Below are 27,611 nucleotides of genomic sequence, written 5' to 3' on the forward strand. Positions count from 1 at the left end.
TTTGCAAGGCTTCCTGACTTACTGCCTCAAAGAAAAGAATTTCTTGATATAGCTAATAGAGGAGAAAGACTTAAAGTTATTATTTATTGCTACTGTATCATAAGCATTATGAAAATACATCCCAGAAGCACAAACTGACTGTAAGGGACCTTGCAATGATTCAACTCCTAATGCCAGAATAGCTCATACAGTACAAACCCGCTAGCTACTGAAGAAATTGTGGATGTCAGAAAACAATGCTGATTTTTTGTTTTTCCTCCCTTTATTTGTTCAGCTAATGTTTAGCAGGTAGCAGGAACCTTGGTGAATGGCTAAGAGCTGTCTTCCTGCTATTTAATGTGATGCTGCTGAGACCTGCTCAGGCAATGATTATCTGGTGATTCTAAAATAGCACTGGTACGTATGTCCTAGGCTAAAATGTTGAAGATTAAGCAGATGCAGCAGTGGTGAGAGGTTTTTTTGGTCTCTTTCTTTTAAGACACCTGAAGTGTTATTTTCCATACTGAGGTGGGAAAGCAGATGATTGAGCGTTAGGAGGGAGCCTAATAGGTCTTGTAAAATCAGGAGACTTCCAAAATTATTCTCATGCTTTCTGTAGATTTATTCAGGAACAAAATGGGAGCATGTCATCTTTATGTCTGCCTGCCTTTGCCAAGGTTCAGCAACAGATTGCTCTGTTTGAATTAGGGTAGGCATCATGAAAGCAGCTGGAGCAGAGACTAGAAGTACTTCACGTGAAACCTAGGATTTCACTCCTGTCTGCTAACGTATGATGACTGCATGGATGAGGAAGCTCAGATATTTATTTAGAAAGTCCCTTGTATCCACACTGTCACAGTTCCAAGGTAAGCAGCACTTTGACCTTCACTTAGCTCTTCCTGGGCAACGTAGCAGCTATGTTGCGTGGCACTTGCTGCTTCCTCAGTGAGCTGCACCGTCCCATCCAATCTTCCCATTAATTTTAGTTCTCCTGGACTAAGAATACTAAGGGGAGGTCGGTCATCCTAGCTTACTGTCTCAAAGGGATGAATTTCTTGATATGGCTAACTGGGGAGAAAGATGTAAAAAAAACCCTAAAGTAAAACAAAAACCTGTATAAAGCTAGTGTAATAGTAAAGCGGCATCTTCAGACTTAATGCTAGGAAAAATATAAGCATAGCTACTTGTATTACAGTCTTGAAGGAGTTGCACCAAAGAAGGCCACTCACCATGCTTGTGTCAAACCCTTTCCCTAGCTCTAGATAACAGCTAATGTCTCTAAATGCTAGAATTACCAACCTAACTGGAGTTCCTGCTGTTGTCCGTAGGATGCGGAGCTTTTAGGTGCCACTCTGCAAACTGGATGAAAGCCACAGGGTGAGCCGAGCATTTATTGTAGTTTAATTTGTTTTATTGAATCAGCAAGCAGAACTGACTTGTTCTGTAGGTGCCCAATTACCAGATCTGGCCAGAGACAGCAGCCTGGGGAGAAAGCTACAGAGCAAAATTAACCTTTGGTAGCAGCCTGCAATTATCTAGGCTAGATTAAATCCTGATGAAATATCCTGCTTCTCTTAAATTGGAGGTCATGGAAGAGGGAGAGCTGCTCCCATTTTAAAACAGCTCTGGAGCAACCGCTGAGCTGTTCTGCTCTTCCCTGGGGCATCTCCTGCAGCTCCACTTTGAGTGCTGTTTTGCTGGAGAGGAGATTTGTCATATCCCTTGTTTCCTACCTGAGCAACCTCGTACCTCGGGCAGCCTTTTCTTCCTGGAGTAGTGGTGAGGTTGTTCCCCACCACCACCTGCTGAAGAATAATTCACCCTGTGAAGCAGCTGCCTTGCTACTTCTGTCTAGAGCATTGATGCTCTAGAAATGACTGGGGTTTTTTTGTTTGGTTGGGTTTTTTTAACCAGGTCTCAGCCCTCAGCTATGGGGCGGGGGCGGCACTGCTCAGGGGGCAGTCGGCGAGCAGTTTGCCCCAGCCCGGGCTGAGCGCTCCCCGGCGGGCGCTGCTGCCCCCCGCGGCGGGGCCGCAGGTGAGAGCGGGGCGGGGGGGGGGGGGGGGAGCGGCGGGGCCGGCGGGCGGGGCGGGGCGAGGCGGGGGCGCCAGCTCAGCGCGGCGGCGGCGGGCGGGCCATGGCGGTGGGGCTGGAGGAAGCCTTCGGGGCGGCGGGGGAGTTCGGCGGCGGGCAGCGGCGCCTCACCGCCTTCCTGGTGCTGCTGCAGGTGAGGCGGGGCGGCGGCGGGAGGCGCTGCGGGCCGGGGCAGGGGCAGCGGGGCAGGGCGCGCCCGCGGGTCCCCGTGCGAGCCGCTCCGGGCGGCGGTCTCGCTCTTCCGTGTTTTCTGGTTTTTGTTTGGTGTTGGGTTGCGTTAGTTTAGTTTCTTTTTCCCGACCCGCGGGAGCCCGGGCAGCATCCCGGGGAGGGCGGACAGGGCGGCAGCGGGCCGGGCTGAGAGTGGAGGGCGGGCCGGCGGGGCTGCGTGTGTCCGTCTGTCTGTCTGACGGCGCGGGGCTGCGTGTGTCTGACGGCGCGGGGCTGCTCCTGGGCGCGCGCTCCTGCGTGCGCCGCCGCTTTCCCGCGTTTGCCAGGGTGCCCGTGCCCGTTCGGGACCCGCTTCCCGACCTGCCCGGCAGCGGGACGAGGGGGCGAGGCTCTGCCCTCCCTCTGCACCCCCCCGCCCCGCCGGAGGGCTGCAGGTGGCTCGGGCATCCTTCTAGGAAACGGTGCCACAGCGAGAGCCGGCCTGCCCCGCGCTCCAGGCCGGGGTCCTGCCCCCAGCTCCTCCGCCTCTCAGCACCTTCCCCTCGCGGGTCCTGGCCCCTCCGTCTTCTCCGTGTGCTCCTCTGTCTTGTCCATGTGCTCCTCTGGCGCTCTAGGTAGGAGCTCTTGCGGAGGATGGCGAAGCAACCCTCTCCTAGCAGTTCTGTGGCAGATACCCTCTCGGTTTCACGTCCGTTTCAGAAGGGTTTGGTGGGGTCTGTTCCTTTTGCAAGTTGGGTTTTTTTCCAAACCTTTTTTCGGCTTCAGTGCAGCCTTACGTGCTTAACTTTTCAAAGTTTAAGATCTGTTTTCCTTATTTCTATGCACATCTACTTTTTGAAGAGTGCCTTTTAAGCTTCCGCTGAGTGGAAGGAAATGGAGTCTAACCACAGCAACTGGTTCTGCGTTCAGTGGGTTTTTTTAATCTCTTGTGAAAAATGGTATGCAGGGTGCTGTCTTTAAATAGTGTCCACACCCCCACATGCAAACATTTATTTGTTTCGCTTGCTTAGTTTCTTCCTAACAAGCTTCCTCCTGTTGATGCAGTTTTGCATTTTGAATTAAAACACTGTTGTGAGGGAGGGAGATTGTGCTGATTGCAGGTTTTTGTTTATAACTTCTTTCAGCAAGAACATCCAAGGTAAGCACGGGATAAAATGGCACGTTAAACCAACGTCCAGCCAAATGCACCACCCAAAGACTTGTGGCCCAATGAAGGGAGTTATTCTAGATTCAAAACTTTTCCATCAATGGTAACATGCTAACAATCACTGATGCGTGGTTATGCTTCAGGATGTTATTTTAAGCTAGGAAAAAAAATCTCACGTGCAAAGCCTAGAAGACATTCAAAACAGCTTGAAGCCCGTATTGATGAATAAATATTCTCCTAAGGGTTTCTTTATTAAAATCTTTTTTTATTCCTGCACATTCTAGTTTTCCTAATGATCAGGTTAAGGTTTCAGTCTCTGCAATGGAAAGAACTAGCAGAGATTTTTAAAAATACAATCTTGGATTTGTTTCTTTTGACTTGTCACTGCAGGTTGTATTCTTTGAGTATAGCAAGTGAAACGTTTTTTAAAAAATAATCTTGGCCTAAGGGTTAGATCTTAGCTATGAAACTATGATGAAGTTCTTAATATCTTCCTTTCCTGTGCCTGGCTACACACCAGCAAGAACAAACTGAAGAACTTTTGCAACAGAAAGGAGGGTGGCAAGATGAAGCTTTCGGTGAAAGTGCACTGGTATCTCTGGAGCGGTACCCACAGCTCCCAGCTGCCCTGATGATCGCATCTGGGGATTTAAATGTGGTAGACTGATTGCATTTGGTTTGTGATGCTGAGTAAAGGGGAACCTGTTAATTGTTAATTTAATGAAAAGTCTACAGTATTCTATCAGCTCTCGTGGGGATTGTTTAGGGTAAATGATTGTGTCTTATTTTAAGGTATACGTGGCTTGTCAGTCGATGCTTATTGTGCTTGTGGGAGCTGTGCCCGAGTATCACATAGACCAAGAAGGAATTCCGGTGAGCAGAGCTGAGCTTGCCAAGCATATCCATTTTGTGGACAACTTCACATCTATAGTAACTGAGGCAAGTACTTCCGTTGTGCCTGACAGTTTCCTCTCTTCTCGGGATTCGCGCCACTAGGGCAGGATGTGGCGCTTGTAAAAGCTGAGCAGGGCTTAGTGTAATGTTTTGCTTATGCTATTAAAAGTTATTGGAATCCACCCATCTGGCTCTTTTATTTTATTATTATTTTTAAATTTGAAAGTATAGGACTAAATTATTAGTTTAGCTTTCCTAGTGTAAATCTATACTTACTAATTTAGTTTAAACTTTCTTTACACTATTTATTTTGTTTTCAATTTTCTTTACCTTCAGATGTCTTAAAGTCATTTCTAATGAAGGATGATCGTTTAACTACAGTTTATTACTCTGGAATCTAGGATGAGCTCCTAATGTCTGTTTTCTACCAAGAAAAGGTTCAATTTGTCATGTCTGCGTAATCTGCTGTGCATGTAAGCTTTACCATGCATTAGTTTCTCACAGAAGATACATCTTTAAGATTAAAACTAGTATGAAAATGAAACTCATGCACCACATGTCTGGGTGTTTTAATGTGTGGCGAGAGTGGGAGATGGAACAGATTGAAGTTTGCTGAGTGGGACAGAAGTTTGACCCTTCGTCCTTACGCCTTGTGAATTCCACGCAAGAGACTGCGTTTGCTTTTTGCTAGTCCGTGGGCTATAATTGCTCCGACGAGCACGGGTGACCTAAGCATCGCTGCCAGTGCCAGAAAAAAGACTGTGTGGGTGGCTTGGCTTGTAGCGTGAACTGTCAGAGTTCTGCTGATTGAATTCTTGGAGCGATTGTCAGTAAATACGTGTAAGGCAGGTTAGTGCTTGGTGTGGCTGGTGCCAAACTTTTGCTTCCTTCTCGTTATCCCAAATGTGACTGTGTAATGTTTATCTGGGGGGGGTAAAAGTAGTGACTAGACATAAGAAGGAATGATGTGATATTGGATCTTATCCTCTGTCAGAAACAGATTTTTTTCTGATTAGCCTCTTTTCCAAGATAACCCTTCAGTTTCAGACTCGAGCAGGATGTATGATATGGGGTAGTGCTTAATTTATAATCAGAAATCAGCACGTTTTAACTAATGCTGTGGTTTTAAATGTAGAAGTCAGTGTCCCTATTTCCAAAATATGTAGTAATTCTCAAGACTCATCAAAACAGATTTCTGTTCCCATTCATTTCAGTAACTCTGTTGTAAGACTTTTTTTTTAAAAAAAAAAAAACTATATTGTTAATAGTCTTTTCATGGAACCTTTTGATGCTAGCCAATGTTTTGCTGTAGGCTAGCAGTCTAGTAACTAAATCAAACTGAAGAGCTGAGAGGATGTCTGGTTTGGTGATAGCAAAATTGGCAATGTTTTTGTTGGCAAGCTACAGTTAATTTTGACAAATATTTAACAAGTTCCTTTTATGCAAATAAAGTAGATAGATGCGTTCTTTTAAAAGTTATATTCTTCACAGATTATTATATCGGACTTGTTAAAATATGAGCATCTTCCAGTGGCATGCTAAGCAGCACAAGTCACAGTTTGCAAAAGCAATCTTTTCTCTTGTTCTATCCTGAGAGAGGAAGCTGCTTTTGTAAACTTTATTTTCTTTATTTTGGTGATGGAGCTTAAACTGTAAATATTTTCAGTTCTGTTCTGGTTTGGCAAGGGCACTGTTCTGCTCTGGAGCCCAACAAGACTTCAGTTCTGCTTCAAGAGTTAATTTTGGTGTAACTAAGACTTTGTAAATCATAGCTCAGGCTTGGTTCATGGAAAATACAGTTAGAATTGCTTCTTGGTCTGGCATCAGCTCAGTCCCCTGTTTTAACAAGTCACAATGCTTAGGAAGGTGAGTTCAGGAATGTCTTACATCTGGTGTAGAAATGGTCCTTTACCTCTAAGAAGTTGATTTTTATAACCATATCCAGGAGCATAAAGTTGTTTTGTATCAGCCTGAAATGCTCTGAAGATGACAACTGGGAGTTTGAAATTTGTGTGCTGCGGAGTGCTAGCATGGACAAGAAGGACTTATGCCAGCAGTGCTCTGTGCCTTGGGGAGCACATGCTGTGATATTTTCATATTTGAAGTTTCCTGAGGATTCGTGCCCAGGAGTATTTCATTGTCGAAGTCTGCTCAGAAAGTTAAGAAACCATAAGTTTTGGGGCTACGTCCTTATCCAATGTGATAGGGTAGAATCTACTACCCAGTAGGGTATAGTAGAAACCAGCTGCAAATGCTGCTGCACAGAAGTTTTACCTTCCCGCAGTATCCAAAAGTCCCCCACAACTCTGAAGTGCTGGAACACTGGGTACCTTGGACTAAAGAAAGTGTCCTGCGAACGTGTTAAATTTTGTCCTGCCCCCGCAGCCTGCATCTTGCGGGCTGCTGGATGGGTAGAGCACAGGTAACTGGTGGGTTACTGGGTGGATGGAGCCATGTCTTCTCTGTGCTTTGCTGCTATGGGAGTTCTGATTGAGTAAAAGCACGGGTTTCTTGAGATTGCTATAACTAAAAGTTTCAGTAAATTCCTAATGCTTTTTGGGGATCTGTATTAATTCAAGGCAGACACTTCAGGGCTGAGGTCCTGCTATGCTGTATTGCATTTTGGTCATGGACCTTTTCCCTTTAGACTTTTTTTTTTTTTAAGCCTACTACTTCATAAAAAAGCAAATGGGTTTAGGATCCTTCGTTCTTTCCCCAAGGGACGTACTGCATGTGTGGTTCAAAAAGTCAGCGTGATACTCATCCACTGTTTCAAAAGTAAATTTTCCAGTAAATACACTGGGAATTATCTGAAATAGTCAAATAATGGTTAAATATTTCTTTGGGTAAAGCTTTGCATTGAATTAGTTAAATTCTTTTCCTAGAAAATCACTTAAGATTCTCTGATTGCCATTCTTTCTCAAGTTCATGATGTCAGCAATGTTTGTGATCTCAGCGGTATGTTTCTGAGTGGTCGTTCTCCTTGTTTGTAGCAGAGGTGCTGCACAAGCTGCGTGCTTTGCTCCGTCAGTATAACTTTCATTCCAATTTCAATCCACTGTCAGTTCATTTTCTTATCTTCTGACAATTTTTGATTATGCTGCCTCAGTTTAGCTTTCGGATGAAGTAGAAAGTACATTTTATAAAGAAACCCATCATTTGTTTCTAACTTTTGTTTGATTATAAATGCATGTGCACAATAAGATACTAAAATATCATTCAGTAGTCAAATAAATAGTTCTTAGGGTTTTTATAAAACAAAGACATCTTTCCATAATCCCTTCCTGCTTCTCTTCAACAATTCAACATGTGTGTGATGAGGAAGGGCACCAGGGATTACTGATGGTTCAGGAAGCGGAGCTGCGCAGCGTTATCTCTCTAAGTACCGCAATACTGAAGAGGCGTTATTCTGGCTAATGAGTAATTTTTATTACCTGTTCATTGAAATAGCTTAGCTTGTTCAATGTTGAAATGGCTAAGCTGTTAACAACTCAGACTTTCCTTATTTTAGGAACTCAAGTTGCCTTGCCAAGGCTTGGTAATTGGAGTGCAACTGATTATACTTATCAAGCTGAAAGCTTATAATATATTGAAATTTCTTAGGGGAGAGAAAGTAGAGAGAGATGTGAGAGTCTGTTAAGGAGGAAAAAATACGACTACTGTTGGCTTACCTATGAAACTTTGAACAAAACTTTAATTGGATAAAAAGGAAGAAGTGGGAATGGCAAAAGAAGGATTTTGATAGGTTTTTATTATTTTTGAGAAAGCCATCAATTTGGTGTTAATACTTTTAACAATAAGGAGATTCTTTTTTTGACAGTGGTACCTAATTGAACAAGAAGCCTACAAAGTAAGCCTTGCATCATCCCTATTTTTTGCCGGATTGCTTATTGGAAATATCACGTTTGGTCCTTTGTCAGATAAACTGGGCAGGAAACCAGTGTATATTTCAGGTAAGATTGTTAAAAGGTTTTTCTTAAGCATTTTGTGTGGATAACACCATCTGTCTCTTTCTGCCTGTGGGCCACCCTACCCGGAGGCTGCCCGTGGGTCAGCAACTCCGTCCACGATCTGGATAAGCATTTCACTCAGAGTAGAGCAGCACTAAAATTGGGTAGTGTGAGTGTGCTGAGCAGCATAGCAGTCACTGGAATATCAATGGGAGATGAGAAATAACCTGGTTTTGCTATGACTGTCACTATTGGAGCACAGTATACCACGCATTGTCTAACCATATTGTTCCCAATAAAAATAATTCGCTCTTTTGGAGGGGGTGGGGGAGAAAGATTTACTTAAACATCTTTACAGTGGGTTACTTACATCCTGGTGTCTTGTTTTCCAGCTGTATTTACAGCCAAAGGATCTTTTTGTTTAATGATAACATCATCTCAAGGAAACATCATCTTTGGCATTGCAGAGCTCAAGTGTGTGACTTGAAAATGATTGTAATTTTCATATGGTGTGATTTCAGAAAGCCAAATGTGAGAGATTTAGAGACAAGAGCGCTATAGGCTGCTCATTACAGTCAGTAACTGACTGTAGTCCCTGCCTTCTGAGTTCAAGCTGTGTAGGATAAGTACTAATTACATTTTATTCTCTCTACAGGTCTGTTTTTTGATGTCGTTTTTGGGTATGTCACAGCATTAGCTCCGAATTATGACATATTTGCAGTTTCACGGTTTTTTGTTGGAATTGTGAATGGTGGAATGGCTCTTGTGTCTTTTGTCCTAACCCAGGAATATGTAGGAAAATCATTTTGGTCATTTACAGGTGGGATTTGGGAATATTTAATCATTATTACTGTGCCATCTATTGTTCTGACTATCAATACCTTAAATTTTACGTTTGTACCAAGTAAAGTCAGTTTGTAGCATAAGTCAAATGAGCGTGATGTGATTCGTCCATGTTCTAATTTCTGTGGGAAAGGTGCCTGAGTAAGGAAGATGGGATTGAGTTTGATAAATAGCAAAGCTGAGGTTTTAAACTTGGTACATCGATTCCTAAAATTTCTCAGTGGGTACACTGCATTATATTAAGAAAATAATGTATGTGTTGGCAGATTCTGCCAACTTCTGAACGATGCTGATGGTATCTTGGGAAGGTGTTCTTGGAAGTGTTCTCTGAAGCTTCCTTGCACCACGAGATGACTTAGTGCCTGTATAGTGTTTTTTTTTCCACTGCTGAATGTGCTGACCATCCAGTATTTTTAAATGTCCTTTTTCGTATGCCACTGCCAAGACTTAAAATAAATTTAACGCTTGCATGTCAGACTGTTGTAAAGCTGGAGTAGCTCAGACTGTAACGCTTTTTTGGCTAGCACAACGTGGGGAAAAACTTGGTCCAAATGCTGACTTGCTATGGCTGTAAGCATATTTCTCTCTCTCACTTCTTCAGTTACCTCATTCTACTATTTTTCTTATTTTTTTCCTCTGGACTCCTGGAGATATGAGACAGTTGTGGTTTAGTTTTAACTTTCCACTTTTAAAAAAAGTATTGAATTTTCTTCTTCTCCCAGGTTTACTTTTTTGACTCATGCCCCCTCTTTCCCTCGCCCTGTTGCGTGTGTCTCTGCTCTTCCCAGCCTTTCTCCCTGCAGGGCCAGCATCCTGACGGACCGAAGAGATGGTCCATTTCCTGCTGCTTGTTGCTCTAGGTGCTTTATTGTAGTTCTGCTCAGCTGTTGGGAAAGAGGTGCTGAACAACTGCTCAGGGGCTGAAGAAGAGGGAGCTGCTGGAGGCAGCTCAGCAGTGTTAACGAAGCTCTCCTAGGTGTTGGCTGCGAGCTAGGCTTTGTGGGCAATAGCTGAGAGTTGCTGGGCTAGTACAAGAGCTCCCGTGTTAGTCTGCAGAGGGGTGGTTGTCAGGCTTTTGGAGTTCAAGTTGACGCCGTATTTCTAACGTTTTTATTTATGCTTGTTCATCAGAAGTCTGCTGTAGTAAACCTCTGGCTTGCAGCTGGTTTTGTACTGAACTCAGTCCTTGTACTTTTAAAACTTCCAATTTCTGTTCCAGGCTGTCACCTCTATTCAAGGTTACCTTAACAGACCTAAATAAATCGCTCTCAACACTTCCCCTTCCTGTCCTCAGGTTTTCTCTTTAGTCTGTAGGTTCCTGTTCATTTCTTGCTCTCTCCTGTGTACCACCCCTTAATTTTGAAAGGGAGGGGAAAAACCCAACCCCCATATATTATACGGAGCTCTTCTTCATTGGGATTGCATAAGCCAGCTGGTTCCCAAGTGCCATAAAGATACCTCATAAAATTGCTATTTTATTTAGGTATGTCATGGGCTAGGAATTTCAGGGTTCTGCTTAAGAATATTTCTTTTTTTTTTCTTTTGCCAATGATTTCTGTAGTCACCATTTTGGTCTTGTGTTTTCAGGTTCATTAACTAATTTGACGTTTGCAGTTGGCATTGCTGTTTATGCTTTGCTGGGTTACTGTGTACGAGAGTGGCGCTACCTTGCCTTGGTGTCGAATACTCCAGGAGTCATCTTCCTCCTTCTTTCTTTGTAAGTGGTTCATGAGCATAATAATGATAAGAAAAAATACACAGCAATTTAACAGTTCCTTTTTCTTGTCATTGTTCAAGAGAGTGGTATAAACAGGGATGACATTTTTCTGTGTGGTTTTGTGACCATAAAATTCAGACTGTGAAGGAAGAAATGGTTTTAAATGAAGCAGAAAGTCAGGGTCACCCAGCAGACAAGCGTGTGTTTCTGCATGCTGTTACAGTTGTGGTGGCCAGCGTTGCAGAGAGCAGCTGTGTGCCAGCTGTTCAATAAAACTCAATTACAAATCTGCTTGGGGAAGGCAAGGCCTGCCAGAGGCTGCGAGCCGGAGCGTCAGCCAGGAACACTGCCTTCTGCCAAGGAAGGGCTTCAGCGCTTAAGAAGTTTTGGAAGCGATCCTAGAGGGATTTTAGAGTTTCTTTTCGTGAGACGCATGCGAAGGGAAGTAAGTGAGAACACTTGGAATTGCCTTTTTAGCGTGATATGCTATGTATTGGCTTGCTTTTGAGGTCCTTTGTGTCTGTTCCTAGCACTCCTGGGCTTGGGTGCTCCTGTTTAGAATTCCTACATGGACGTTATCATAAAAACGATTATGAAATACATCGGTATTTAAGGAATGGGGTACTAGCTTTGTCTGACCTGTGTTACTTCATACACTAAAAGAATATTTTGTAATACACCTTTTATGCTTCTGATCCGTAGTTTCAGCTGTAGAAGAAATAAAAGAGTTAGCGTAGTAGGTTGTCTACACAGGGAATGTCCAGCGTACAGCATAAAAATAATTCTGATTTTTATTTCAATTATTTTTTAGATAGATCTGCTCTTGAAATAAGTTCTGTTAAAGAACACACACACACACACAGAGCCTCTTCCTGTAGTCAAGGAAAACAAAGCCTCTGGGCTAAGGAAAGAAGTCCTGCATAATGTATTTTCCTAGATGGTGTTCTCTTTCTGATGGAAATATAATTACTTCTCCCAAATACTAAAAATACTGGGATCCTCAGAAGTAGTGAAAGATTAGTTTGGTTGTAGGATGTATATCTCTGTTAAGAGTATCAGAGAAAATAAAGGTCCAGTTAAAAATATTACATTCTTTATTTTATGGCTTGTATAAAAGCAGCAGCGCACTCTACAACCTGAAAAAAACAGGAATCATGAACTGAAGTTGTGGTAAGCAAGGATATTCTGATTATACTTGGGAATACGAGATTTAAAACTTAGGCAGGCAGCGATGAGCTGGTACTGGAGCCTGACAAGTAATTCCCCAGTAAGGTTTTTTTCTTCTTCTCTCCACTCCAACTGAGAGCCCTTCCCATAATGGAGAAGCTTGAAATAAACTTTGTGACAACAAAGTTTTGTCCAGGCTGTTTTGATAATTGGGAGTTGAGATGCTTCCTGGATAATGCTAGTGTAGCATTTCCTAAGAAGTCAGTTCTGCACAAGTCAAGATTTAAACTCCTCTAACGTGGCTGAGTGCGTTGTCAAGCACCTCCAACAATGCTTCTGTAAGGTTAACCGTATTATTATCGGAGTATGTGGAATTTAATATGCAGAACAGTGCAAATAGGATGTTTTCCTCTGAATTTTGTATTGGTACTTTTTTAAGTATTGATTTGCAAAATTGAAAGATTGACTTTAGTCCAGTGTTCCTAGGAATGAACTTGTCGTGGTTGATTTTCTGTTCTTTCCTGTTAGTATGCTCCCAGAATCACCACGATGGCTGTATTCCCAAGGGAAAACGGCAGAAGCTGAAGATGTGTTGCAATATATTGCCCTCGGTAATGGAAAAGAGAGATTAAATCTAAAATTAAAACCAAGTGCAGGAACTTTGAGAAAGGATGAATCGGCACCTGGTATCCTAAACTTAGCAAAACACCCAGTCCTTCGGTGGCGAACCATCATACTGATGTACATCTGGTATGTAATAACAAGATGCTGAGATGCTGCGAATGAGTCAGATGTGAGGAAACAATTAAGACTTTCATCCTTTTCTTTTAAAAAATTGTCCTCAGAAACTAAATCGTAAAATTGTCAATTGATTGTTTTATTTTCAGTGTGTTACTTAAAAACTGCTTGAAAACCTACTGAGAAGTAATCTGGTGAGAACATAGTATTTACATCGAGTGAAATGAGAAGCTGAAGCAGAAATTATTGAGAGGATGTGTATTTGAACCAGTCTTAGGAAGAAAAGGACTACATGGATTAGACAACAGTAGAGAACTGGCGTAAGAATAAGCGTTGAGACCCCAAAAGCACATTACACAGGTTCAGTGGAAGAAAACTGCAGGCAAGATAAAATACGGATCACATAGATTTATATTAAGTGCTGTCTTGAAGTGTGGTAGAACTTGGAGAAAAAAAAATAAATCACCCCGAAGTGCCAGGAGGATGCAGTAAATGGCAGTGCAGAGGGAACGCCTGGGGTGCGGAGGGTGTTGGGTTGGTTGCTGCAGCTGTTGTAAATTGGCTTGAGCTAAAACCTGTTGGAGGAAGAGCTCTTTTCCAAAATGCCAAGAACAAATTGTCCCTTTAAAATTCAGCGTTGTTTGAGACAATTGTCAGGATGTAGATGAAAAAAATCGGTAGTTTGATGTGCGGGGTAAGCAGAGATGTGCAGGACGTGGGAGAAGCGGCAGGAATGTCTTTGTTAGTAGGACCTTTCCAGAAGCATCTTAAATTGCTGGTAGATAAATATAAGTAATTATGGCGATGAGAAATGACACAAAGGCATTCTTACCTTCTGAAAGAAGATGTCGCAGTACTGTTTTTCTGTCTCAAACCCTGTTAAGATACAGAGCATGGAGCTGTTGGAGTGGTGTCACTGACAGAGGGCACACTTCTCCCTGTATCAGGCAAAAGTTTCCTTTTCTACATCACTTGGACGGTAAGGGAGCGACTAGGGAATCAGCAAAATAATATTATTATGTTTGTAATATAACTTTTATGGTTATTTTTAGGTATGTCTGCAGCTTTGTGTACTATGGACTAACTTTAAATGCTGGTGAATTAAGAGGAAATCTGTATTTAAATGTGGCTCTTTCTGGTCTTGTAGAAGTTCCAGCCTTTCCTCTCTGCATGTTTTTTATTGAGAAATCCTGGTAAGCAAAACTTATGGCCTAGTTTTCTGCATATATTTGTAAGTAGCCTAGAAAAATATTAACATTTTTCTCAGTAAGACACTTCATCGTTTTTCTAAACGTGTTGATTCTTTGGGGATTTACTCTGCTGCTGGGGTTTCTGCAGTTGATATGGAAATGGGACTCGGATTTTCTACCATTTTTTTTTTTTTTTAGTTTTGCTCATCTTTTGAATTACTTGAGATGAGCTTTTCAGTGATTAATGTTATTAAAAAAAATTTGGTCTTTATGGAAAAAATGTGAGTAGCCTAGTTATTTAAGTATCCATAGCTTATCTATATTTCTGACATATTTTATTTGGAATGACTTGGTTTTATACTGCCTACCACCCGCAGTTGAAAGCAGTTTTCAGCATTGTTCATTTTTACTTAAACTTTTCAAAGAGAACTTTGAAGTAAGAACCATTCAGTTTTTGTGAAGGCATGAATGATCGATATCCATCTATTTTCATCTTTTTCAGTGTATTTGCAAGCCACCCTTTATGTGGGTACTTACTTCCAAAGGCCGAACAATCTGGCAATCCAGAGCTACTCAGGGTTTCGTGTAACCTTCAGTTTGAGTATTTTGGTAACGATACTTTGGTCTCACTGAGGTCAGTGAGATATCCTTTATCAATAAAACCCATTTTCTTCAGTCAGGTGACGATGTCACCTTTTGGGTTTTTTTGGGCAGTAAAAAGCTGTCAGCTGGATGAAGTTACAAGGTAAAGATGACCAGCCAACCTCCACCTCAGACCCAAGAATCCTGAGTCAAGGACATGCATTTAAACCACAAACTGCACAAGTTCTTCTCTACACTTTTTTTTTTCCCTATTGTAATTTGTCAATCTAATTGTAAATTTCAAGCTTTTGCTTTCCTGAAGTAAGGATGTGTGTAGTTTTAGGTGCTTAACGCAAAACAGAATGCGACAAGCCAGCTGCTCTGTTTTCATTTTGGTTTAGTGAGCAGTGTCACAGAATCACAGACTGGTTTGGATTGGAAGGGACCTCAAAGATCATCTAGTTCCAGCCCCCCTGCCACGGGGTTATCCTTATAGTATAGCTTTTTTGTTGCAAAAATATTTTTAAAACATTTTTAAAATTTTTAATATGATTTTGAAAACTAGTATTGTATGTTTTTTATAGATAAACTGTAGTTCTACTAGTATGGGGTAGAAGTTAGAAATAGCTGTGAGAGTTCATGAAGTAACAAGCGTGTATAGTATTTCTACATGCTTGCACACTGTTACTAAGAATATCTTTATTTGTGATCCTTTGCAAATAATTACAAAATATTTTAGTATGGCAGATGTAGCAGTGGGCTGGTGATTTTCTGTCCTGTTGTCTTCTCTTTTATTTTAAAACAGCAGGCAGTAGAAATAACCTTTCCTTATTTCTGTGTGTATCCTATTAGGCAGAAAAGCATACAAAATAGTTCTGTGTTACAACTACATATATTTATGCAAAGTGGTAAAAGAAATACAGATTAGGGAGCATTAGAATTCTGTCGTCTTGACCAATATTAATTTGATCATTGCGTGTATGCGCTGTAGTACCCTTTTGGTGGCAGGGCCCATTGCCTTGCTCAGGACAGAGCAGAAAAAAGTCTGAGTTCTTGTTGCTGAAGTGGATGGGTTCTTCTCAAGGCTACAAATTCAATAGGTTAAACCTCAAAACTTGGCTAGAAATAGGAGAACTCTTGTGGGAGGACTTCAGCACACAGAACCGGGAAAATAATGCAAGATTTGAAGCAGTTGAGAAGGTACAGTGGGTTTATAACTGTTACTGATGCTGCTGTGCGCTTTAATTGGTATTTTGCAGACAAATTCAAAAAATACTAAAGGACTTTGTTTCCATCTTTATCTCGGTGCTCTTTTCCTTCTAGGTCTGGAAGACGTAAAACTATGACATGTTTTCTGATGTTTGCAGGATTTGCCTGTATATTTACCATGTTTTTACCAACAAATGCTGGTAAGTATGTGCTGCTGCTAAAGTAGATGTTTCCGAACTCGGATAAAAGCTGACAAAACAACTTAATGAGTATTTTGTGACTGAGTATATTGGGGCCTAAAGCCCTACCCTTTTATACCTTTCTCTTTCTCTGTCTCTTCCTTCCAGGGCTGGTCAGGGAGCCCAGGGTCTTACCTGTATTGCTTTTAACTTCTTGCAGGCATAATTTGACCCTGTTAATTGACTAAGATTGTCTGACTGCAAGCCCATGGCTCTTTTGAAGGTCAGACCAAGCTATCACATTCTGTCTCAAATACTGACACTGTATTAATTTATCACTATTAAGCAGTTTACCTTAAAATACTGGATTTAATAGCTAGACTGCAGTGTGCTGTCATGTTAGTTTGACTGGATCTTGACAGTGTGAGATGCCAAGCTTAATTTTACATTTGTTTTGGTGGCATATAATATTTATAGAAAGAGGAACTGAGGTTTTCCTGAATTAAAAGCTTAATTCATCATTAAAAAACCAAGCTGCTAAAAAGTTTTGTTTTTTTTTTTAAAAGTATTTTGTACTTGAAAATGAGAAGTGGCAGTCAGAATTGCAGTACGGAAGCCACAGGGATGGCAAGAAGCTTGCTGCCTTTCTCAATCTCATGCTATGTGTTGCTGCACGATGCAGTTGTGAGGACAGTTCATGGTAACAGTGGAGTATCATCAAGTATATTTCTCACCTCAAAAGATGTGGGTTTTTCTAACATTCAGTGACATTCATATATGTTTGGGTTTGTATTTTCACTTTTCTTTCCATTTCAAGTACAGTTTTTCTGTACTACTATTTATTGTAGCTACTGAACACTTATACCTATGTATGACTCTAACAAAAGAAGTGACTGCTCTCCGCTTGTGTTTTTCTTAATACAGCTTGAGTAGAAATGCTTTAGCCTTAAGTGTTTTGACTGAGCAGCACCAGCGATGTGATTACAAGGTAGCCTTCTACAGATTGTGTTTAGCCTTAACAGTTATAAATGCTGTCTGGCATCCATTTCAAATTGATCTCAGAAAAGTCTCAGGAAGAAAAACAGAGAGAAAATATCCCGTAATCCTATTTGCCATGCTTGTGTTAATTCAAGTTCTCGGACATTTTGTTGCTCCTTTTATTGAGAGAGTTTCTCCCTTTGTTGCAACAAGTTTGCTCTTTGTGCTTCTTTTTATATATTTTAAAATAAAAGAAAAGCAGTAGTGACTAATCAGGATAGGGTAATTCCTGAAGAGCTGCTAAATTTCAGGAAATCTTCTGCTTTTTCCAGTTGACTTGACTTTAACCCCATTAAAACATCTTACTTTGCACTGTGGTAAGAGTAAAGCTGGTTCTTGGCCCGGAGTGATCTGTGTTAGTTAAGTAGAAAGAAATTCAGCTCCAAGCGTGATGCAGATGAGTCACTTTGCATGAAATGAGGATTGTTGCATCTCTGGTCTGACCCTCCTATTGCTGTTCTTACCTTTGTGTAAGTCTGCATTCTTCTGAGTGGTTGATGAGATCCTTGATTTTTTTTTTTTTTTTACAAGGGATTGAAGATTTTAATGAGATTTTGGTCACTTGCCTCTCATGTCTGTAACCTTTACTCAATTTCTAAATAACTCTGCTAACTTGTGAGTGCGACTCTAATCCAAGTAATTTCCCTTGTGGAATAAGCCAAGAACATTTTCATTATTAAAGATGTGTACTGAATGTGAGACTAAAAATCTCTCAATGGTTAAGTGAAAACTGATATATCCCTTAGCTCCCTCTTTCCTTATCGCTTAGAACTCATCAATTAATTTGTGTATCAGCTCGGAAGATGGTGAGGGGGAATGGAGCTGTACCATTCTTTTCTTTCAAAGGCTGCTGTAAAGCACGAAGGCGTCTTCTGCATTTTGTGTCTGCTTTATGCTAGAGCAAGCAAAGGAGACTTCTAGTCTAGGGGCAACTAGATTTTAACTTTCATTTAGATTTATCTGCTTGTGCTGAACACATAATAACTTTTTGTGACTTTCATTGATATGCTTTCCACTGAAGAAAGAAAATTTGTGGTTCTTTAACAAAAGCTGAGACAAAAGTTAATGTTGGGTATTTCCTTTTGTGTTGAGAACTACCCCTTCGTGGTGGATATTTTTTCTGAAATAAATTTAAAGACTCCTTTAGTTTCAAAAGTCCTGCTCAAGTGAACGTTTACTCATGAAGATGACAGCTGGAGAGTGAATCTACCTAATGGCACTGCAAATGAGAGTGCTGTTGGCACTGGCGGCATCAAAACTTAATCGCAGAGTAACTCCTGTTCGAGAAGGTCTTAAACATCAGCACCATTTGTTACCATTTCCCCCCATTTTACTTCTTTAAATTCCAAAGATTGGTTAATGGAACATTATCCTTTACCAATAAAACTCAAACGCATGAATTCAGTGAGAGCGTACAGCTTTGCCTTTGACCAAAGATTGAAACTGTTGCTGGCAGAATTGTGCACGTGCCGCTGCTACTGGATGTGCAGGTGAAAGGCCGTTAGACAAAAGGTGACGCAAGCGTTGAAGATCCTGCGTGGACGTGCGTGGCTGGACCTAGCGAATGACTGTAAATGGTGACCAGACTCCCCGCAGGGGAAAGGGCGTTCCTGCTTAATGGCGTTACGTTTGATAGATGTAAAGAAAATAATGGACTGTTCTGCAAGAATTGTTAAAAATACATTCCCAGATTCCAACAAAAATGTACTGAGTGTGTCTGGGCTTACTTACACAAGGAAGCTGATGTGCGGTGAATTTCCCATACGCTTCTAATGCCACAGTAGTTCCCCGTGTGGCCAGCCTTCAGCCTCCCCTGAGAAGAGGGAACCTGGCGAAGACAGTGCGCTTCAGATTCACTCCTGAGCTTCCCAGTGCTGATTTCTCTGTCTAGACAGACTTTCTTCTGTTCTGATACTAAGACCAAAACTTCCCAAGTACCCTAATGCTACATTTCTAATACATGGACATGTAGTGTTCAATTGAAGTCTCCCTGGGAGAGAAACAGCAAGTTTTAGAACCTATTTGAGAATTAGAGATCTCTTCCTCATTGCTTCGTGTTTGGTTGATGGAGGAAAAGGGATGTCCCAGCTTTCTGACGTTGCCCAGCAGGGCTCTGAGGACCAGGTTTGCACGTTCGCATCTGGCAACTGTATGTAATATTCTAGTTCTTACTGAGCAAAAGGAGAACTTGGATGAAAATGTTGCATCTGTTTTGCATGAATTACACAAATAACTGCAAAAATACATCACACTTAAAGAAATTAAATCAAGTTTCTGGATTTCAGTTTATGTACAAATGAATTTCTGCTTCAGTTGAAATAGGATCAGACTTGATCGGATGAATAGAACTAAAAATATTCAAGGGCAAAATTAAAAGAAAAGCAATTGAGAAGCAATTGGACTTTACCATTAATTAATCAACATCATTTGATCCAAACTGAAACATGCTGAACTCAGTGCTGAGGAAGAGAACCTGAAGTACAGCTAATCAGAGCATTTGTTTTTTCCTGCTTAAAAAAAATAAATTTTTATTAAAATGGATGGTGCAAACATGACCACTACCAAAATTAGGATATTGAAAGCCAGGTTTCTTTTGGACTTGAAAAGATGGACACTTCAGTTTAACCAACTAAACTATTAGTAACCTGGGCTGCATTAGCATTTATTCTTTCCAGTTACAAAGCTGTTGCAAGTCCCAGCAGGATGTCCTTGGGGAGCAAATAAATTGTTGAGGTTGTGATTTTAAAGTAATAAATTGGTCAAAAAAGGCTATGTTGTCTGTTTGTGCTCATCAAAAGACGCAGTTACCTGGTAAGTTCTTGTGACTGCAGAGCTGGAAGCGTTAGCATTTCAGTTTAGAGCTGTGATAATTTTATACTTCCCCCCCCCCCCAATGGGTCAGATTTTCTTGGTCCTAAATATAATTATATGTATCCGTTCTTATGCTAGCCTCTCAAATGGTTGGGAAGAATTGAGGACACTGCTTTTGTGCTTGTAGTTGACAAACATATGGATGAAACATTTTTGTGTGACAGCCTTTTAAAGAGGACTGGATGTTTTCAACATTGTATAAAAAAGGGTAAGAAAACAGACAATTTATGCTTACGGCTTGTTTTCTCTTTCCTGAAAGGTCTGCCCCTCAGTCCCACTTTGTTAGCTTTGTGTGGAAAAATGATGGTCAGCGCCGCTTTCAACATCGTGTATATTTATACATCTGAACTATACCCAACAGTACTGAGGTAATTTAACAGAGCTTCTGGGTAAATGAAAATACTTTTCACGTACAGCGATACTGATTGCTGGCGTGCTTTAACATTTATCTGTAATTATTTTTACCTGAAATATCACTATGAGTTCTCTCTGTAATTAAGGCAGCTTGCCGGGGCTTCTCTTAGTCACACGTTTTGCACCAGTGCACTTTCCCAGGCTGTTTGTGGCAACTTCCTCTAGGTCCGAATCCAGAATAAAAATACGAAAACCAACTTCTAGCACTGCAGTGCTAGGTGCTGTATTTATTTTTCATTTCTGCTATTGATTACAGGGTGCAAAACCAAACCTAATGATGTAAGTGTATGCTAACTTAATCATAAATAGACACTATGCATTAAGGACTATTTACAGTCCTTCCGTATACTTATATCTCCCATACGATTACGTTTGGTTGCCTGCTGAAAAACAAGTGCTTTTCTATATCTTTATTTCATTACGTATTCATAATGCAACTCATTTTAATAGTTTCTATATGACAGTAATTTGCTTTACAGCGTTTAATTCACGAACAAGTGGGCTAGTACCTTAGTTTATTTTTCATAGTTCTCATCAACTCTTTGTGAGGTTAGCCTGTCTTCTGTTGTCCCAAGATAAACCTGAGATAGGAGGACGTGATACCACGCAGTCTTGTTCTCACCTCCTTCTTGGTTCCGTGTGATTTTCTGAACAGTACTTCAAATACATGTTCAGAATTTGAGCCATATAGCACTAGTTGCTCAAGAACAGCAACTACAAAACTACTTGAGCCCTCTTTAGAGAGAGCAGGGAAGTTGAAAGCTGATGTGGAGTAGGAAAGTGTCCTGGCTGGTAGATGTGTCCTGGAGCACCGTGGAGGTGGTGAGGATGGTGACGTAAATCACTTGGTTCCAGGGCACTGAGGGCTTTGGTGGGGGGAAGGAGAGGGGGGGAATTACCCTGTGCTATGGAAGCATAAAACCTAGACTGTGAATGCAGTTTGCAATACAACTTGTGAGGTCGGAGGTGGATTGACTGTTTCTAGATACTGAGCTTTTGCGAAGGTTTAGGTTTAATACGCAAGTCCCAAGCACGCTGACTGAAATTGGATGTGGGGGTTTGTTTTCATTCTTCCTGTCCAAACTTTTGTATTCTTTAAGGGCTCTTTTTTTTAAGTGCATGGGTTTTGACTTTTTGTTTTCTTATCCCCTCTGCTTTTCTAGAATTGAGAATCAAGAGAATTTAATCTGAAAATGTTTTCTTAGCTTTTGCTTGTTTCACTGTGTTTTCCTGTTATGTCTTCCTAAGTCCCATTGATGTTCAGTGCCAATATGTGACAGCTCATACCTAGCAGGAATTACAGCAGTGTCTCTGTTTGAAACTGTAATTAGGAAGATTTTTTAAAAAAAAAGTACATTGCTGCTTCATTTGAAAATCTGCACTAATATTCTGGCAAAAAAGTAACTCTATGTGTCAAAGATATAGACAGCCAGTGGAGAATATGCAAGAATAAAGGTAGTTTAAAAAACTAGCAACTCTATTAGATCGCTTGTGTTTAATGATATAGTAAACTGTTACATGAAACCATATGAAAATTCCTCACATGTGACAATTTATACATTTTAAAAATGTTTGATATCGCTCTGGTACTTTAATTGCAAATATTACAGTGTATGCAAGCAAAGCAGTGATGGGTTTAATTTAAAGCAAAACATCAGCACCATCTGGTGGTCTTTGCAAAGCTTTGTAGTGATCCTGGCATGGCTCTGCCAGCCGAGCTTAGGCTGCCAGCTGGTGAGACATGTACCATTCAAAGGCAGTGGAGAGGAGGTGCAATTAACTCCTTTTTCTTTTCTTTTTTTTCCAGTTGGATCTTTTGCAGAAAAATTAAATGCCTTCAGTATTACTGCTCCTTATTTAAACCTGCTTATTATGTTCCTAACAGGCCTCATGCTTATTTTTTAAGCTAACTGGTACATGGGCGAATGACAAATACACCTCATGCTAGAAACGGAGAGGTGCTGCAAGCTGGAGAGTGCGTACCTGCTTGGGGCTTTTTTCCTTTTTGATGTGTCTTTAAAATATCTGCTGTGGAACAAAAAAGTTAAAAATAGAAAACTTCACTACTGTTACATTTTGGACAAAAAGGAAGGTTGTCTTTGGAAACAAAATGTGATCCTAGCTCTAGTAATATAGATGTGAAAACAAACTCATGGGGTTTTTTTCATGAGAAAATGATTGGAAAATGATGGCATCCTTGTATGTGCTGGGTGCAATCAGAGTGGGGCCACTGGACTGGCTAGGATAGCATTGGAAAGCTTATTTGCTTATTTTCACATTGGGAAAACTATTGTATTTTCACTCATGTCACTGGTGGTAGATAAGTTTGTGCTTTTAAAATACTTGCTGTTTTAATCTGTGGCTTTCTTTGCAAGGAACTCTTCGTAATTCTTTCTGTTCAACAACAATCCTTGGTGAGCATTAGTGCAATTTGAGAGCTGCCAGTGCCAGCAGCAGGGAAGCTTTTGCATTTGTGCAGGGCTGTACCCCGCTCACCGAGCAGCGCAGCCTGGAGTGCCACCCAGCCTGGGGCACTTGCCGTGCAGCTGCGGCGGGACCGATTGGCCGGAGCAAAGCCCTGGGCTGATGCGATTACCCTGGTTGTTGTAGAGCTATTTTGGCTGGCGCTAGCTCTGTGCTCTGCTCCCTGGGATGGTAGGAGCCAGTCAGGTTTCGTAGGTCTTGAGTGAATATGGTAAAACGGGGGCAGTAAGGTAAGACAGGCCGTGGGTGGTCAGCTGTCGGCGGTGCAGCACCTCGAGAATACTTACCGATAGTTCTTGGGCAATAATGTGTTTTTTCCCTTGGATACTATGATGTTGTTCTGCATAACCCAAATTCTGGTGAATTCTGGATTAATTATATCCTAAAGACTTTTGAAAATTGCTTTCATTTTGCATTGGAATTGAAGTTAAGTAATTTGCATTTAGGATCGCCTTTTTGCCCTACTCCCTCTTGGCAGAAGAAAAGAAGCCAGCAAACCTCTGGATGTTGACAGGCTTTGGGTCTGTGGGAAGGATGCTTCTAAATGAGTGGTTCACACATGGACTGGTATCTAGCATCTGTTTAGGGATTTTGTTGACAGGGTGCTTGGCTTATGGGGTTTGGGTCAGTGTTCCGTCAATGTGAGGAAGCGTGGGTTGCTGTTTTCCTTTTCCCACGACCACGTGCTGAGAGAATAGGTTGCTTTGTTTATTTTCACACCAAAGTCGCTTGCTTCTCATCAGCTCTTTCCATCATTTGTTTCCCTTAACCTGTGCAAGGGGCCACAAGGAAGGGACGTGGAGGTGGGTGGTTTTGGGCTGCTAGCGACCCATGTCGCCTCTCTGCTTGTCATCTGTCTTCCTGTCTTTGGAAGAGGAAAAGGAAACGATGAACAGGAGCAGCTCAGCTCAGTGGTGTGGCTGATGATGAATGAGAGGAAGCAACTGAAAGATGTAGGGAGAAGATCAGCCACCATGAGCCAGTTTGTGCCGTCTCAGTGATGACTGGTGCCAGTGTCAGTCTCTGAAGGGGCTGTGAAATACCGTATTTAGGAGTGATACAGAGAGAAGATTTTTGCATTTGATCAGGAAATGGAGGACTTTGAGGGGTTTTGTAACTTTCTTTGAAGAGGATCTTGCTGTTCTAACCCATGCTTTGATTATCACAGTCTAGATGAGATTGTTTTGATCTTGTCTGAAAATTGAAGGGAGTGCAGAATTCAGCAGCCTCTCTAGTGACACATCTGGCCAGATGTTTTCAAGCTTCACACTGGCACAGTTATTTTCTGTTTGGAGGTAAGCACTGACTTTTTATCTGTGCAACCTGAGGTGGCAGAAGAGAGGCTGCTGGTGATGGCCTGAGCTGGAGATAGCATTCAAGATCTTCTGCCTGAAGATCCTGCCACATTTTGAAATCATTCCCCATCCAGCACAGGGATGTCCAGTTAAAGTGCCCAATGGGGCAGGTCGGAAAACCTCTCTGTTCCAACTTTTGCGAAGGATTGCATGACAGGGTGTTTGCTAGGGTTTGCAAGGGCGTGATGTGCCTTGCTACTTAGCAGCTAGTTGTAGAAAGTCTTTGGAGTAACTGCTGGAGGTCTTTAAAAACTTTTTTTTTTTAATAAAGACTATTGATAACTTCAAAAGATAAAAAAAGTCTAAGTTGGTTCTGACAGTGGCACCACACGTTTATGCCTGATTCAGTTACGTATTCTGAACCTACAAATCTTTCATCCTTTGTTTGAAACAGAAATGCTGGCTTGGGTGTCTGTTCCATGTCTTGCAGATTTGGGGGCATTTTGGCTCCGTTTGTGCCGTCCATGGTAAGATTATTTTCTACTTTTTATGTAACTCAGATTTATTAAATTATCTCAAAAGCATTTTGCTGATTTTGGTACCACGTATGCCCATATTCCTTGAAAAACAGTTGTTTTTATGAAAAAAATAAATAATATTCAATTTTAAGAATTAATGAACAAGATGTTTAAAAATACCTAGTATTCTTTTTTGGAAATAATCTAATGTTCTGTGTTACTGTTTCATGTGTTAGTGACTTGATTGTCATATAATGCATTCGGTTCTGCTAAGGCTTACTCAGTATCTGAGTTCTTCTAGGCATGTAAACAAAGTTTTCATATGAAGCTGTTTCTGTGAAATGACATTTACTGGGTTTCTTTGTTCTACTGGTATATGGATAATTGCACAAATTGCTAGAGTGAAAAGTTGTAGTCTTTTGGTTTCGACTGCAGTTGATATGGATCATATATTTTAAGAGCAGGAAACAATGCTTCATTTTTACTATGGATTTTTAATTTTAGAAATCTCTTAGTCCTTCTGTACCGTTTGTGGTGTTTGGAATCAGTGGACTGTCAGCAGGATTCCTGACTCTCCTTCTGCCAGAAACACTAAATAAGCCAATTGCTGAGACCATTGAAGATCTCCAGAGTCCCAAATACCAAGTGCTTAAGAACGAAGAGGCAGAGTAATTGATTTCTTTTTCTTACTGTAGCTTTGCATTATTTTTTTTCCCCTCTATCTTATGCAAGTGATGATTTAGTGCATATTGCTTAGATTGTGCATGAATGAATGTGTGTGTGAAGTTTTTAAAGCCATCTTCCTTTCCCATTCAGTGGAGATTAAATTTATTCTTTGTTTGGCTCTTAAAGATGAAAAGGCTAACATCTTTCACCTCTATGTATTACATTATGTGTAAATGAGTACTATTTTGTTTCCTTACAGGAAAACAAATTTTAGAAAGGCAGTCTAAAATAATCAGGAACAATACATTCAGCAACATTGCCGTGCTTTTACAGTAAAACAGCTAGGCATATTTTTCACAGATTGGATTGCGCCTTTCTGCCGTGTCTTGTAGCGGAACATAGACTGATGTTAGATTATATCTGAGGAAGTGTTTTATCTTTCATTAGTCTCCTGGGTTAGAGCCATTTGAAATATTTTCCTGTTGTAGATATGCACTAAATACAACTTTTGAAGTTGGAAATGAATGTTTTGTTTGTTTCAACAGGTAATAGAATAGAAAATGGAAAGTATATCCCCTAAGTTTGGGAAGAATTAGTTTTAAATGGGGGTGGTGGTGGAGGTAATTCCTAGAAGAAAGGAATTGTTAGCATAGAACTAAGCAGGTTTAGTGTAGATAGAAAAATACTTGTTTTTCTGATGTTTTTCTTGATATGCTAGTTTGTTAATTATCTAGTAATTATTGTACTTAATCAGTTTAATCATAGAATCATAGACTGGTTTGGGTTGGAAGGGACCTCAAAGCCCATCTAGTTCCAACCCCCCTGCTGCGGGCAGGGACACCCTCCACTAGACCAGGTTGCCCAGAGCCCCATCCAGCCTGGCCTTGAGCACTTCCAGGGAGGGGGCCTCCACAGTGTCTCTGGGCATCCTGTGCCGGTTCCTCACCACCCTCACAGTCAAGAATTTGTTCTTAGCTTAACCTCATTACCCCTTGACCTGTCACTGCGCTCCCTGATGAACAGTCCCTCCCCATCTTTCCTGTAGGCCAGGCCCCCTCCAGGTACTACGCGTCATACTACGCACACTATTATGCTTTCTTTTTATGCCTAATACATAGTAATACTGCATTCAGTTGAAATGAAAAAAACTAATTTTCGAGCTTTTCAAATATCATTTCACTTCTAACTTTAAAAAATCAATAAATTTTGGTTTTCACATTTAATCTTAGCCTATAAAATAGGATGAGAAAAATAAGACATGTGAACTGTTTTTTCCAATAATTATTTTTCTTCTGTCTGACAGGCAAACGAGTTAGAAGAAACAGTTAAGTTTCAGAAGGCCTGTCTGTGGTGGGAAATGAAGCCTCCATCGAGAAGGTGCTATTGAAGGGCAGAGTCTTGCTCTGTCTGACAGGAAATATTGGAGGACTCGTGTAATGCTGTTTGTAGCATGGTGAACTGTTTTACGTGGAGGCAAATTGAAAACATGGAAGTTGATCCAAAGCTTATGAGAAAAGAGGTGACACATCTGCATTAATTTAATGACTTAACGAAAGCATATTTGGGATGTTTGGACTTCTCTACGGCTTCTTAAACTGAAGTATTAATTTATTTTACAAAACATAATTGCTAGCTTCAGATTAAGCAATAATGTTGTAATTGAAGCGATGTGTATAATTTAAAATTTAGATGGCCTTATGTATTCAGGCAAGCCGTAATCGTGAAAAGTAACAGCATCCTATATATGCTAATTTTCTCTACAGGCTTTTTTGCCTCTAAATTACAGTATACTTCACAGTGTGAAGAGACCAAAGATTTTTATGGGTTGTTGGCCTTAGTATGTCTAGCATAAGAAACCTGAACATGAGATCTGAAAGGAGAATAAATGGATTTTATTGTGGAAATAATTTTTTAATACAGTCGTACATGAAGATATGTACAGATAAAAGTAATACTATATTGGAAAAATGTTGGGCCTTTTAGAGGTAAATTTAAAGGAGAGAATGAATAACCTTTTAGACAAAGGTTGTTAAGTTCTAGCTGTACATGTGGAACTCGAAATTATTGAATATGAGTCATATATTGTATAATATATGTAATAATGTGTAATCCAGTACACTTCACATATGGGAAATTCTTCCTGCGAGGGTGTGTGTGTATGGGTTTGGTTAACAGATAATATGTTACATTGGAATAGATGTATTACAAATGTTACAGTTTTTTTGATGGGCAACACAATTTTGTTATTAAAAAGAAAATTATTTAACATCTGTATTATGAGTGCTGCTTTTTCCAGGATGTTTACTCAGGCTTTTTGAAGAATACTTGTATCATTTGATTTTTGGCTCTTTATCTAATGCATCTGATAGGAAAAGGTTACTGAAAGGTCTCTGTATTTTGAGCAAGTTTCATAGTTAAATAATAGTTCTGCAAATGAATACACACCCGTGCAAGTGGGTGCGCAG

General features: G+C 40.8%; 1 protein-coding gene across 5 annotated transcripts; it reads left to right on the forward strand.

The window, feature by feature from the left end:
• Positions 1–2,095: 2,095 nt before the first annotated feature.
• On the forward strand, positions 2,096–27,374 carry LOC129208807 (solute carrier family 22 member 15-like). 5 transcript variants are annotated; one of them, XM_054832148.1, is made up of 13 exons: positions 2,096–2,206; positions 4,184–4,330; positions 8,106–8,238; positions 8,891–9,055; positions 10,666–10,795; positions 12,491–12,712; positions 13,753–13,893; positions 14,393–14,524; positions 15,796–15,881; positions 20,029–20,137; positions 24,417–24,489; positions 24,985–25,148; positions 26,450–27,374. In XM_054832148.1, the coding sequence occupies exons 1-13, from the start codon at positions 2,117–2,119 to the stop codon at positions 26,460–26,462; spliced, it is 1,605 nt and encodes a 534-aa protein (XP_054688123.1). In that variant the 5' UTR covers positions 2,096–2,116; the 3' UTR covers positions 26,463–27,374. The 5 variants fall into 5 exon arrangements, with proteins under 5 accessions (XP_054688123.1, XP_054688124.1, XP_054688127.1 ...); XM_054832149.1 differs by lacking the exon at positions 14,393–14,524; XM_054832152.1 differs by lacking the exon at positions 12,491–12,712.
• Positions 27,375–27,611: the final 237 nt, after the last annotated feature.

Source organism: Grus americana, chromosome 7 (genome assembly GCF_028858705.1).
Source record: "Grus americana isolate bGruAme1 chromosome 7, bGruAme1.mat, whole genome shotgun sequence".
In the NCBI taxonomy this organism is placed as follows: Eukaryota; Metazoa; Chordata; class Aves; order Gruiformes; family Gruidae; genus Grus; species Grus americana.

Bases quoted from the DNA above. Each gene is read 5' to 3' on its own strand.
- LOC129208807 (XM_054832148.1), top strand. From the start codon at position 2,117: ATGGCGGTGGGGCTGGAGGAAGCCTTCGGGGCGGCGGGGGAGTTCGGC. The intron at 12,713-13,752 runs GTATGTAATAAC...GGTTATTTTTAG, and splicing joins ATCATACTGATGTACATCTG to GTATGTCTGCAGCTTTGTGT. The intron at 20,138-24,416 runs GTAATTTAACAG...TGTTTGAAACAG, and splicing joins CTATACCCAACAGTACTGAG to AAATGCTGGCTTGGGTGTCT.